Below are 13,525 nucleotides of genomic sequence, written 5' to 3' on the forward strand. Positions count from 1 at the left end.
GCAAATGGAGCTTAGGAAGGGCTGGTGACGACTCCTCACTACAGGCAGAAAGGGCTGACCACTTCTTGTCAGAGGCAGGAAGGGCTGACCACTTCTTGTCAGAGGCAGGAAGGGCTGACTGCTACTTGTCAGAAACAGGAAGGGCTGGCTATTTCTCTTCGTCACTAGTATGTAGGTCTCGTTGCTTCACCTCGTCTTGGGCATGGAGGGCTTAGGAGACTTCTCATCACAAGTAGGAAGGGCTGGCTGCTTCTCTCTGTCTGGTATGTATGTAGGGCTCACTACTTCGCCTCGTCTTGGACATGAAGGGCTTACAGACTTCTCATCACAAGTAGGAAGGGCTGGCTGCTTCTCTTCATCTCAAGCAGGACAAGATTTTATGGAGATAGGTGTTTGTTTTCTGAAGGGGAGACTCATGTTGGAACCTTGTTTTATCTTTACATGAGGTGGGCCACTCATGTAAAGACGTCAGGTTTATATGTTAGGAAAAATACAAATGACTTTAAAAATTTGTCATTTGTTCTTACATGTATGCAAACCTCCTGCCTTTACATATGGGATACTTACTTCATGGTTACATATGGGATGGATACTTCTTGGTAGGAGGATTTTGAGCAAATCTCTGAATTAACTGTTAGTTCACTTCACCTGGGGCCACTCTTTCTGGTCAAGTTAAGAGCAAATGAAGGAGACCCATGCCTCTGATCTGTTGAACATGCGATGTAACTGCCAGACTTTTGTGCCTATCGAATTAATGGGGTGTAGAGTTATTGATTAAAAAAAAGGCTTGGATGAACCCCTATGTCGGGGACAATAAAGCTGAAGATAATCAGCGGGTTTGTTCATTGTTAGTCCCCCTCTCTCCTTGCTAGATAGGGGTTAAGACTTTAATTAATCCAAATTCAGCTAAGTTATAGATAGGATACTCAGTCATCTAGAACACCTGCATGCACGCCCGTCCAGCACATGACAGCTGCTAACCGTCCCTCTGCCCACTGGGAGAGGAAGGGTATAAAAGAGAAAGGGAGGAGGCCAGTCCCACAGACATCCTCTCTTTATACAGCCGTACACCTTAGGCAAGATGCCACCTGTCCCTCAAGGGGAGCTGGGTGAGCTACATGACTGCTAAGCAGCCACCACAGAGCCCAAGGAAAAAGTGTCCAAGGATCTGTGGGCAACGTCCCGAAAGTAAAAAGTAGGTGAATGTGGTCTGTCATGACCACATTCCCGTCCCTAGTACTTGTCCGACAGGTTTTTCTGAATGCGATGGCCAGACCAATGCCCCTGACCTTGTGAAATCTCGCCCGGAATGTACTTTTGTCCACCATGTCAGCTATGGTATATGCCCGTTTGATCATCACACAAAGTCAAAAGAAATGGTGCTCTTGGACACTGCTTCTTGTCCAAGCCAACACTAACGAGTTGTCAGCACTCAGGCTTGAAGGTAAAGTCCTTTTGGGTAGTACAGTAATGCAGATGGCCTGCAGTCATTTGATAGCCACCAGGGTCCTTAGATTTGGAATGAACATAGCCTGTTCATCACCTGTCAAATCAGACAGAACGGTGGGAACGCATAAGCCTCAAGACTTGTACCATGGATGCTAAAGGAGTCTCATAGATGCCAACAGCATCTGGTGTTCCCAGGCAGTCACCCAACCCAGTACTGACCAGACCAACATTGCTTAACTTGCTGATTGGGTGAGAAGCGGTGCTATCAACGTGGTGTGGCCGTTGGCTGTTTATGCCCACAGTCCAGAACGACAGAGCCGAACAGTAACAGCTTTGGTGCGTCGAGATTGAAGGTCTAACTCGGCCCTCCTCCAAGGTTGAACAATCCTTTCGAAATGTCAAGGTGCCACGACCAGTTGTTCCTAACACCAACCCTAGTGACTGAACTTGTCTGTCATTACATCCATCTTGCCTGGAATGTGTCTGGTTGACAGCTGTGCCGAGTGTGCTACTGCCCACCTGTGCACCTGCACCATCAAATTGAAGAGATGTAAGGACACTAGTCCCCTTTCTTTTTAACTGGAAGGTATCGTTGCTTATCAGCACCACGGAGCACCTATCCTCGGATCCTGAGGCTTTTGAAGAGCTAAGACGTTCCAGGATATTTAAGTGCAGGTTAGGTTAGGTACCCAACCCAACCTAACCTATTGAAGTGCAAGTGACTGCCATTCTGATCGATGCCTTGAGGCATGAAGTATCTCCGGAGGGGGAACAACACCCCAAAGGAACTTCTTGTTATTTAACCATTACTCTAAGCTGTCTCTCTTTTTCTGAGAGAGGAAGGGAAGGAATGGGGAGTCCCCAGTCGAAGACCAAGACCCCTTCAGTCTGCATTGAAGGGAATGAAGGAGGAGACTCCCTGGTGACAACAGGTGATCAAGACCAGCTTGCAACTGTCAAGCTGGTTGCCTGTCGAGACAAGGAGACTACACCTCGCTGCTGTATCCGTTAACCTCGCAGATACGTATTTCTTGCTTGGGTGAGAGTTAGGACTTCTTTAGCCATACAACTCTCTGGCTGTGACCAAATTTGATTAGTCGGTTCTGCTGTACATGAGAGTTCGCCAAGACTACAGGGGGTCCCCTGATATATCATGATTAAGAAATCGCTGGTATTTCTGTGTAACTTATCTCCAAATATATTGCAGAAAATTCACAAGTTAATGAATTTTTTTGCTAAGCAATATATTCAGTAATTACTGTATTTTCATTTTATTTTCACAACTAAATACATTTATGACAAAAATTATTCACTAATTTTCAAATATTAATGTGAACACAACAAAATATCAATAAAATGCTAAATTGAAATCCTGCAAAATCACAAAACAGCCCACCAGTGTACATGAACACCTCAGTTCAACTCTCTCTCTCTCTCTCTCTCTCTCTCTGTATACATATCTAATGAAAAAAAAAAAAAATCAGTAAAATGTTATTTCACTTACAAAATCTATTTATACTGTTGTATTAATCGATTATCGTTGTAGTATAAAATAAAATTGTCCCGACATTTGTAATTGTTTTTACTGATGTAAACATACGTACGTAAGTACTTGTTACCATATTCTTTCTTTCTCTAATTTACTTTACTGTACTTCATTAAAAGTTTAGTTGACTAATTATCACACACAGCAGTACACGAGAGTATTTTATCACTGTTGATGTTGTATCTCTAATCACCGTTAAAATAGTTAAACAAATTTCATATGTAAGCAAAACAAGGTTATATACCCTCCTCCCCAGCTGGTTTAACCAAGTCTCATCCCCAGCTACTGTGCTGGGACTTCACTTGTAAACACCAGTTCTCTCTCTCTCTCAATGAAATATGAATTACTGTATCAAACTTTGTACAAAATTAAAATTAATTCCATTAATACATTTGTTTCTTTTAGCAACTAAGAATCTTTTTCCTAATTCTTTCGGTAATAGGCTCAAATCGGCTGGTTCTCAGAACGTAAACAATACAAATGTCAAGTCGATCAGTTTTTTCTTTATACATGATGATAACAGATCAATATAATAATACAGTATAAATGAATTAAGTGAAACAACATTTTATCCATATTTTGTTGTGTTTACAGTAATATTTGGAAATTAGTAAATCATTGGAACATGTACACTCGGCAAGAAAAGTGAAGATACAGTTTTCTTTAGATTTCGTTCATCAAATTTTTATTTTTTTCTTACAGAAAACACATAATCTCGGTAAATTTACTCAAGAATATGAAAATACAATGCAAATTATATCATATATGTTAAATCTGCAAAACAAAAACGTTCAGATACTTAAAAACACCAAGCATGTCCGAAGTAATCAGAATTTCTCAGATGACTTCGTTCATAGAGATCTAAAAGATAGTGTGTGAATATCTCGGTGTAGTACTCTTTATCAGAACGGCAATATTTACTCGTTTTCCATTATGGGCAGGCTTATTATTGCATCATCATACGAGGTAGTGATAATTTCTTTAATTTTCACACATTCATATTTGTATTTCACGGTGTTAAAAGTCAGCTGGAATTAATGGCAGTAAATGTTGCGACAGCTACGGTAAGTTGACCAAATCTATTTAAATCTGCAAGAGCGTTCTCTATGATGTGTGGAGCACTTCAGCGGGAAAACACAAGTAACTGGATGTTTCTTGACGTTGCCCGTTCTCTCTGCGTTGCCATAGTTTCTCTCTCTCTCTCTCTCTCTTTCTCCATCGCTAAAACATACTATACAAATATAGTATCGCTCAATCTCTAAAAAAAAAAAAAATAATGAAATGAGTAGCTCTACATATAGGCCTAGGCTTACACAACAGCAACTCTCTCTCTCTCTCTCTCCATCGCTAAAACATACTATACAAATATAGTATCGCTCAAAAAAAAAAAAAAAAAAAAAATGAAATGAAATGAGTAGCTCTACATATAGGCCTAGGCTTATACAACAGCAACTCTCTCTCTCTCTCTCTCTCATCGTAACATTGCATTCGTTCCTTTATTGTTCCCCACGTTGCTCAAATTTAACTCTTGATTTCACTATGGAAGATCGCGTTTCCGATTATGCAAGCATTCCGTTCATTGTGGTGTCATAAATTCATTTGTATAAGGTTAATTGGTAGGTTACGTCGAAAAATGTTTATTTTGCTCAGAACTGTCGCTGCAAATTACAACTTGAACGAATACTGTAAAGCTTACTACTGCATTTAAGTATCAATGATGTCAGAATCGTAGAATATGATTGAAAGTTATAGGAGGTCAAGCAAAAAACCCACACACTAAGACAGAAGCTCCTCCTCTTTCTAAAGTTGCCAGATGTCGCATTATTGAGCAATATACTGTATGTCCGAAGATTTAAAAAAACTGTATCTTCACTTTCCTTGCCGAGTGTACATACACACACAATATTTTCACTGTTGATTGATTTTATAATTTGGTATTTTTTTCAATCCATATTTAAATACTCAAGTACTGTGCTGTATTTAACTCTACTTGTGAATTCCCAATGTTTTTCTCCTATCTGAAAAAGAAAATGGGACAGCTTCAATGCTGTCTGAGAGAAAATGGCTGTGCTTGAATGTAGGGGGGACTTGAGTTTAACTCAATTTTCACACATATAGCAGTAAGCCATATATTTTTAAGGGTAATGTCGTAAGATGACTTTGAAATTATATTAATGGGTTTTAGGATGATAGTTTAAGGTATATTTGGTGTTTGCACTATTAAAATAGGCAGTTATAAGCATTTTTGGGGGGTCTTTGAACTATCAAAATAGCTAGTTCTAAGCATTTTCAGAGGGGGATACCAACTTGATGTGGATTTTCGCCTAACGCAGGTGGTTGTGGTCCTGAACCCCTGCCATTGCCACTTCCCAGAGACATAATTGTCCACGAGGGTCATAAGCAAAAGGGGTTAAAAGTATTCCTGTCAAAAGGTGGATGCATGAAATTTAAGAACAGCCCAAGCGCTGGGACCCAAACATTTTTAGTGCTAGACATGTCAAAGCTCAGTTTGCTTGTACTTTGAGTTTTAACCCCTTTGCCTTTGGTTATTTTGTGCATTCAGCTAAATTTTGTATCCTGTATGCTTTATGGAATCTATTCATCTGCAGCATAACTTATTTTTCCAGCTTACTTTTCTTTTGTATATAATAAGAGATATTTTTTGAAAAGTTCAGATTTATAATCTGTTAAAGTAACCAAGGGAATATCTATTATGAAGCAGCTTGGTAATTAAGAGAGACCAGTGGACCCTGATTACGTAAGTTATGGTTTTAATAGTGATTATATGTTATGGTTTTAAGTGATTAAATGTTATATGGTTTTAGTAGTGTCTAATTAAATATATTATGACTTTAGTCATATCGAAAGGTGGGATTCTCTGGACACTTTGTGTTCTTTTCTTCTTTATGGTAGTATTCATATTGATTTCTTTTACATAGTTTTTGTAAATTTTTTTACTTACAATACTTATGGCGATATTGTTTTGGTCAAGCATACATTACGGTCCTTACCATTTTATTTCACAAAATTTTTATGATAATATTAATGTTAACATCTTTACAGGCTTCAACTTGGCTCTCCCTTGGGTTATCCTTGCTTTGACCTGCAGTGCTTTCATACAACGGATTTATGAAGTGGAAAGGGATTGCAAACGAAAGTATGGAACTGCCTGGGATAGTTATACACAAAGAGTAAAAAATCGACTCATACCCAAAGTATTTTAATGATGCCAGCATCATGAATGTGGTGTTACAGCCACCTAAATATTTATAATCTCAAATGTCCAGAAATTTTTAGTTGACGTATTTAAAATTATGCTGCCTATGAATTTAATTTAATTTTCAAGGTCTTTAAAATGGTCATTTGGCTCACATGTTGAAGACAAAATATTAATTGGAATAATGAAAAGTTGCAATGTATGTAGTTTTAATGGAATTGGTTTTAAATTTATATAAATAAATTAATATAAAATTTTTAGATTTTGTAACAAATGGAAATATAGTTAAGATAGTAAGCAACCATGACAACCACAACTTTACCCCATTATACTAGGCATATCCTTAAATAGATAGGATTTAAATGTACATAGATTATTAAGATTTATCAGACGATGCCAGATGGGAATCATTTATGATTTTAGCCCTAAGTACAAAATGTACATATTATATTTTAAGATTTTAAGTGTAACAAGAGCCTGAACACTAATGCTTAAAACTTCAGTTTCCAAACAGTTTATCTGAGGAAGGAGTTTCTATTTAGTTTCTCTATTATATAAACTGGCTGTGCAATGATCTTTTTATCTCTGACAAATGACACTTAAGTTTCCAGTGATCTCAGATTTGGATTCATTTCCACAAAAAGTAGTTCTTGCTATAAGTCCTTTTAAATTTACTGACAATGATCAATTCAAACTTTTATATGCTCACCAATTATGGGATTACATACAATATTGAAATTTTAGCATTTATATATTTTGCATTCTGTAGGATCTGAATGTAAATTTTTAGTACTTTATATTTAAGTGTTGTAAAGGTCAAATTTGTATCAATTTCTTTTGTATATAAGTAATTAATATTAGATCTTAATTGTGTATAGTTTTAAGTGACTTGTACAGTAATATACAAGTGACAAGAGTAAGTTTTGAGATTTTTGTATTAAAACCTATGCCACAACAATTTGTTCATTCACCCTCCCAAAATGATTTTAGTAGTACAAAAGCAGATCACTCTCCAAGTGTGTGGGGAGAGTGCAATGGCCTTCCCCTGCTTCTATGCATAAGCAGGTACTCCTCACCATCGTTTCTTTAGTCAGTGCTACCTTTCTCCTCTTGCCAATGGGTGTACAGTAACCAGAGCAAAGGTTTGTATGCAAAGATCACCTTTTTACAGTGCTTACAAGTGCTGCTGGGAAGATCTGCTTGTATGTGATCATGTCACACCCAGACGGTTCACTGTAGACCTGGAGTCCCAAGACCTTCTCTGCACTGTCTTTTAAGCCCTCAGCAGGAGCTAGGCCACTAGTAGCCAAACCATTGTGTGCAGTTTGGCTATTCCTCCAAAACCATACTGGCAGCATTTGAATTTGCACCCAGAAACTAATGCCACCAGGTCGAGGGCTGGGACTATTACAGCTGAATGTTGTGCAATACATCTATATTTTTTGTTTTCAAGTTTTTAAACATTTTTATTGCTTATAAAATGTATACTTTACCACTTTTTATGTGATTTAGTACATTTTTATTGAAGTTTGTATTTCTATGGCTGAATGCTAGAATTACATAAATAAAACTGTACAGTACAGTAGCATGCTGTATAGCAAACATGTAAATAAGTTAGTTAGTTAGTTATAAATGATTTGTTTAACCAGACTTTTAAAAATATATTTAGAATTTAAATGATTTGACACTACAGTAAATGAAATGATTATTATTTTATATTTGTTCCTATGGGAATACAAACAACAACCCATTATCTCGATTCAACCCCCTTAACCATCAGTATAACAGAACATCATGTAAATGAGACAATGTTAACACTTAAACTTAAAAATTATTTTTTGCTGTACATTACATTACTGCATATTTCATATTGTCCTATGGGAATACAAACCGTGGCTTTTTATAAAAGAGCATCTTCAGTGCAAGCGAGACTGACCATTAAACTTGGTAACATGGTTGTTAATTCGTTGTTACAGGGGATAGTGAGGAGGGTCAATATCCCTCAGTCGCCTTATGTTGAACTTGGCGTGATCGTTTACTGGTGCTTGGTGAATGGAATGTGAAATTTAGGCTTGAAGCCAAGCCCTGGAATCCGAGGGATTATTCAGCACTATAATGAATTTGATTTGAGATGAAGTCATGGCAATGAATTTATGAATTAAATAAAATTTTTAAAAATGATTTTAAAACTATGGCAAAAACTGATATTCCCCCCCCCAAAAAAAATAACTGCATTTAGGATATACATATAACCTTTCCAGTGTAATAAAGTAAAAAAATTTTTACAAATATCCATAAACATGCATATATACACAACAGCAAAAGCATATACAGTCCACCCTCGTTAAGACGGACTAATAGGGGGGCCACGGTGTCTGTCTAAGCCGATAGTCCGGTTTAACTGGCGATTATATATATATATATACCTATATAAATATACTTTATTTCATTATTTTTATGAAGAGTATGCATAATAAACCATTGTAGAAACATTTGAATTAAAGCTCATGGTGAAAGATAAAAAATGAAGAATAAAACATTATAAAAATGACAGAATTCAGCCACATATGTAGATGCCTAGGCTGAGACAAACGCATAATTGTTAAGTAAAATGAAGTGGAGTCTGCAAAATGAAAAGATTTTTTGTTTTTTATTTTAGTTATTTGTTCATTATAGTTTATTATCTATATTAATATACTGTTAAATAAATTTTACATGGTTAAGATCATCAGTAATAAAATAGTGGGACAATTAAGACCATAAGTTCACTTCACACATTTTTTCAACAAAAACATTCCGTAAAATGCAAAAATGTACATGATCAAAATTATTGTAATTCAACTTGTGAAATTTTAACGATAAGTATGACTATAAAATACATTTCATCATATCGATCTTGGAGAGGGCTTTTATTGTTACCAATGTCGTCACCAGTTTGCAGTCATAAATCTGAGGGCGGTCCAGGAATAGGATTCGCCAGTGATGCCGCATCACCTCAACAGACTGTTGTGGGATTTTTCATTTTTCATACCACTAAAAGTTTAAATTATTGTTGAATTCATGTTTTCATGAGGAAATAATTATATAAAGCAAAATGAGTAATTTTTACCATCAGCAGTCAAATAATCAAGATCATGGCAATGTTCAAACTTAGTGCCGCCACGACATATGTCTATGAATAGAACGGAAGTAGAGGGCTGTCACGGTTTTGGCTGTACAGGCAGTCCCAGTTTCGACGGTTTCCAGATCTCCATGGCAATATATTCATCAGAAAGCCATGCATGTTCGGTTTTGCCAGCGTTAAATCGCCCGATCCGTATTCTGTCTGATTTGAAGGTTTTTGAGTAAAACTCAATAATAATGCAGTTTTTTGCTCATTAAAAGAGTTTTCTAATGATTTTTGCGATTTTGACGATTTTGACAGTGTGTGTATTCTGTCTGAGAAGAACTTTTGCTCAATATAATATGTAGTTTTTAATAGTGTATGTATTTTACCGGTTACATGAAGAATAGAATGAATTCCTTCTTAATACTTTGAGTGCAAAATTGCTGGTTGAGATTCTTCAGCAACAAAATATATACATATATTTTTTTTTGCTTCAGAAGATATTTACTGAAGCTGCATCGACATACCTTTAAAACAAAATTCTTCTTTAATCTCTCGCGGATAGAATTACACTGCATAGAAGGAACTGGCAATTTTCTGTGTGTGTGTGTCATTTGCCACGTACACACACATACAGAATTACGCTACATAGCGGGAACTGGCAATTCTCTCTATGTCATTTGCCATGTAAACACAAGTATTGTTCAGTAACTCAGCTTTTGTCTTCGTAAAGTTTACCTTTGTCAAGGTCTTTTCTTCCCTAAAAAACATACAAAGCATCGGACTGTAGCTACCAGTTGGGCAGCAGATCGGTAAAACTGTTAATGCTCAGTGATTGGCTACGATACTTCCTACCGACCCAGACAACAGCATTTCTTAATGAAGGTACGAACCGTGTGCAAATTAAATTGGTTACAAGTTAAAAGCATTTCAGTTCAGTATAAATACAGAACTATATATATAAAATAAAAATATAAATGAAAAGTTTACCTTTGGTAAATAAAAAGGAAAACAGTACGCAACGAGCGGAGGAACAGTATCTTTAATCGTGGTCGAACATTATGTATTTTAAATCGGCTGGCCCTCTTCGGTGTCCATCTTATCCGATATCTGGGTTAATGAGGGTCGACTGTATACTACACTTAGCAACGGACCAAGAGGTCAATATTAAATTTCATTATAGATGTTAATGGCTCTAAGAAATGCAACTATATTATTAACAACTACATCAGGACCAAGCAGTTCTGGTATATCCCTGCCCACTACCCTGTCTTTTGCTGTGCTGCAGCATACCTATGGCAATGTAATAACGTGTTCCACAGTAAGAGGAGGGTTGCACTGTATACAGACTAATGCAGTTCCCCCTCTTAAAGGAATCTGTGGGTCAACCGAGTATGGCCAATTCTCAGACGACATAATACAATTTCTACCCTACAGTTTTGTTGGAGTCCAGATGGCCAATTTTCAATACTTTGTCTGATCTTCCTGTACTTTTTGTTGGCCAGAAGGGAAGAAGACCAACGCACTTGCCATTTATTTTTTATATATGATTGAATAGTCTTTTCATATCGGTAGTGGGAGTACGGTGCAATAGAATGTCATCTTTAATAATGACATCTGTTGTTTCATAGTCAGCAAGTTCGTTACCTAAAGTGCCTACGTGAGCAGGGACCCAACAGAAATGTATTAATTTAAATTTGGAAGCAAGCTATAAAACCATTCTTGAATATATTGAATAATTGGATGTTTAGAGTTATATTGCTTAATGGCCATGATTGCACTATAGGAATCTGAGTGTATGGTGAAAGTATTACCCTGTAGAGCAGAAATAATCTCAAGAGATTTGGCTAATGCAGTTAACTCAGCTGTAAAAAGAGAGGTGTTATTAGATGATCTGCCCGCATATGAGCCATTACCATGAACAGCAGCACAACCAATGCCACTTGATGTCTTTGATCCATCAGTGAATAGTATAACAGAACCCGAATGTATCTGGTCATGATCAAGAAAACAAGCCTTCACTTCCTGGACACTTACTGCAACTGATTTTTCAACAGCAGCTTTTTGACAGCCCGATGGTTCTGGAGTCAACCACGGAGGCAACTTAAGCAATTATTGCCGTAATTTTTTGGTTTTTAATAGATACGTTGTCAACTGCAGCATTAATTCTTGCATGAAAAGGCTTGGATGCTCTAGCATTTGCAAACTGATGTGCATTGTTTTTGTTAAGAATGGATGCTGCAGAGTTTTCAGGGGAACCTCTTAATCTGATCATATACCTCAGTCCCAGTTCCTGTTGACGTAAATCTAGAGGGAGCTCTTCAGTGTCGGTATATAAGCTTTCAACTGGTATTGTCTTAAATGCACCAGAGCATATTCTTAGACCAGCATGATGAACTACATCCAACTCTAAGTTTGCTTGCACTTGCTGAAGAGTAGACTTGGCAACCATACGCAAGCTTAGATTTACATAACGAGTCATACAACTGTAAAAGTGACCTCCTATCAGCACCCAAGTTAAAACTTGAGACTACTTTTAAAATGTTAAGGGATTACTTTACCTTAATTTTCAAGGAGTCAATATGACTAACCCATGTTAGCTTCTTATTAAAAATCATCCCTAAAAACTTCACCTCCTCCTCATATGGTATTAGAGCGTCTTTCAGCATAATATTTGGAATGGATTCCTTTCGAGTACTTCTAGTAAAATGAACTGCCACAGTTTTGGAGGAGGAGAATCTAAAGCCATTGGCATCAGCCCAATTGCTGATTGCATTAACTGACTTTTGCAAGAAATTACAAGCTGCAATAGCATAACTAGTGACATGTATAGCAAGGTCATCTACAAACAAAGACGTCTTTACTGGAGGTGAGACACATTCAACAATGCTATTTATAGCCACAGCAAATAAAGTGGCACTCAATACATTGCCTTGTGGGACACCTTCCTCCAGTTCAAAAGCATTAGGCAAGGTATTTCCAATTTTAACTTTAAATATACCTGTCACTTAGAAATGAGCTGATGAAATTTAACTTATTACCTTGTAATCCCATGTCATGACGCCACTTAATAATGCCAAAACGCCAAGTAGTGTCACAGGCTTTTTCGAGATCGAAGACGACTCCAATAGCCTGACTGTGATTTGAGAAACCTTGCTGAATTTGGGATAGTCTTAGTAGTGGCTCCAGAGTGGAACAATTTCTCCTAAAGCCAAATTGGACAGATGATAAATTTCTGGAGATGCCACATTAAGTCTAAAATTCACCATTTTCTCAAACAAATTGCACATACAACTTGTAAGAGATACTGGCCAATACTGTAGCTTGTTGGAAGATGTGGATCTTTCAATGGTTTCTTAATGGGGACAACAACTGCAATCTTCCAAGAAGGGGAAAGAATACCAGTTATCCATATATTTTGTTAAAGATTTTCAGAAGATAAGATTTAGCTGAATCGGAAGATTTTTTAGCATGCTATAAAGAAGGTTTTCATTTCTGGGGGACGTTGATTCAGATGATGATAGAGCATCCCTTAGAGTTAAGTTGGCATTACAGGCTGTCCCCGGTTATCGGCAGGGGTTCCGTTCCCGACAGCGTGACGATAACCGAAAATTAGTGATAATAGCGCCGATCCCTGGTTATCAGCGTCAATAACCAGGGACTGGTGCTGCCGATAAGTGGGGATCAGTGCCAATAACTGGAGGTCAGTGTTGAAAATCCAGTTGTCGTCATCACTAAACAAGCGCCGTAAAACCGGATCACCAATAACCAGGGACTTCCTGTACAAGATTCACAATTTCCAGAATTTAAATTAAGAGAAATGGTTGAATTCCTAATATTCTGGAACCGAGTTGAATAGTTCCTAGAACTCGACACATCGGAGAAGTGGTCACCCAGTTTTTCAGCAACTTCATCAGGCTTGGTGACAAGGTCTCCATTGATTTTCAGGCAAGGCGTTGGCGATGGAACGCATTTGCCATCTAGTTTTCTTATCTTTTTCCAGATTAACCTCATTTAGGTCTTAGAATTTATGCCATAGCTCGTTGGTAAATAGATTTTGCTGTTGCATACTGACTGGATTTATAACGCCTGTAATGTTTCCTGGTAATTTTCCTCAAATTACCACAAGTTTTATCCCACCATGGAACCGCAGGTCTCCGTGGTTTCCCTTCGTCTTAGGTATTGAGTTTTCAGCACTATTCAGTAT

At 37.3% G+C, this 13,525-nt stretch overlaps 1 protein-coding gene, 1 long non-coding RNA gene and 1 pseudogene across 5 annotated transcripts in view; 1 reads left to right on the forward strand and 2 right to left on the reverse strand.

Moving 5' to 3' along the window:
* The window catches only part of LOC136831330 (delta(14)-sterol reductase TM7SF2-like), a 151,089-nt gene extending 143,922 nt beyond the window's left edge, over positions 1 to 7,167 (forward strand). For all 4 annotated transcript variants that reach the window (XM_067091582.1, XM_067091580.1, XM_067091583.1 and 1 more), the window contains exon 11: positions 6,059 to 7,167. In XM_067091582.1, the coding sequence (XP_066947683.1) occupies positions 6,059 to 6,219 (161 nt within the window). In that variant the 3' untranslated portion in view covers positions 6,220 to 7,167. The remainder of the gene's footprint in view (positions 1 to 6,058) is intronic.
* The window catches only part of LOC136831331 (uncharacterized), a 68,816-nt gene that overhangs the window by 30,743 nt on the left and 24,548 nt on the right, over positions 1 to 13,525 (reverse strand). The window lies entirely within an intron of this gene.
* On the reverse strand, positions 1,620 to 1,736 carry LOC136831860 (5S ribosomal RNA; annotated as a pseudogene).

This window comes from Macrobrachium rosenbergii, chromosome 48, assembly GCF_040412425.1.
Source record: "Macrobrachium rosenbergii isolate ZJJX-2024 chromosome 48, ASM4041242v1, whole genome shotgun sequence".
Lineage (NCBI taxonomy): Eukaryota > Metazoa > Arthropoda > Malacostraca > Decapoda > Palaemonidae > Macrobrachium > Macrobrachium rosenbergii.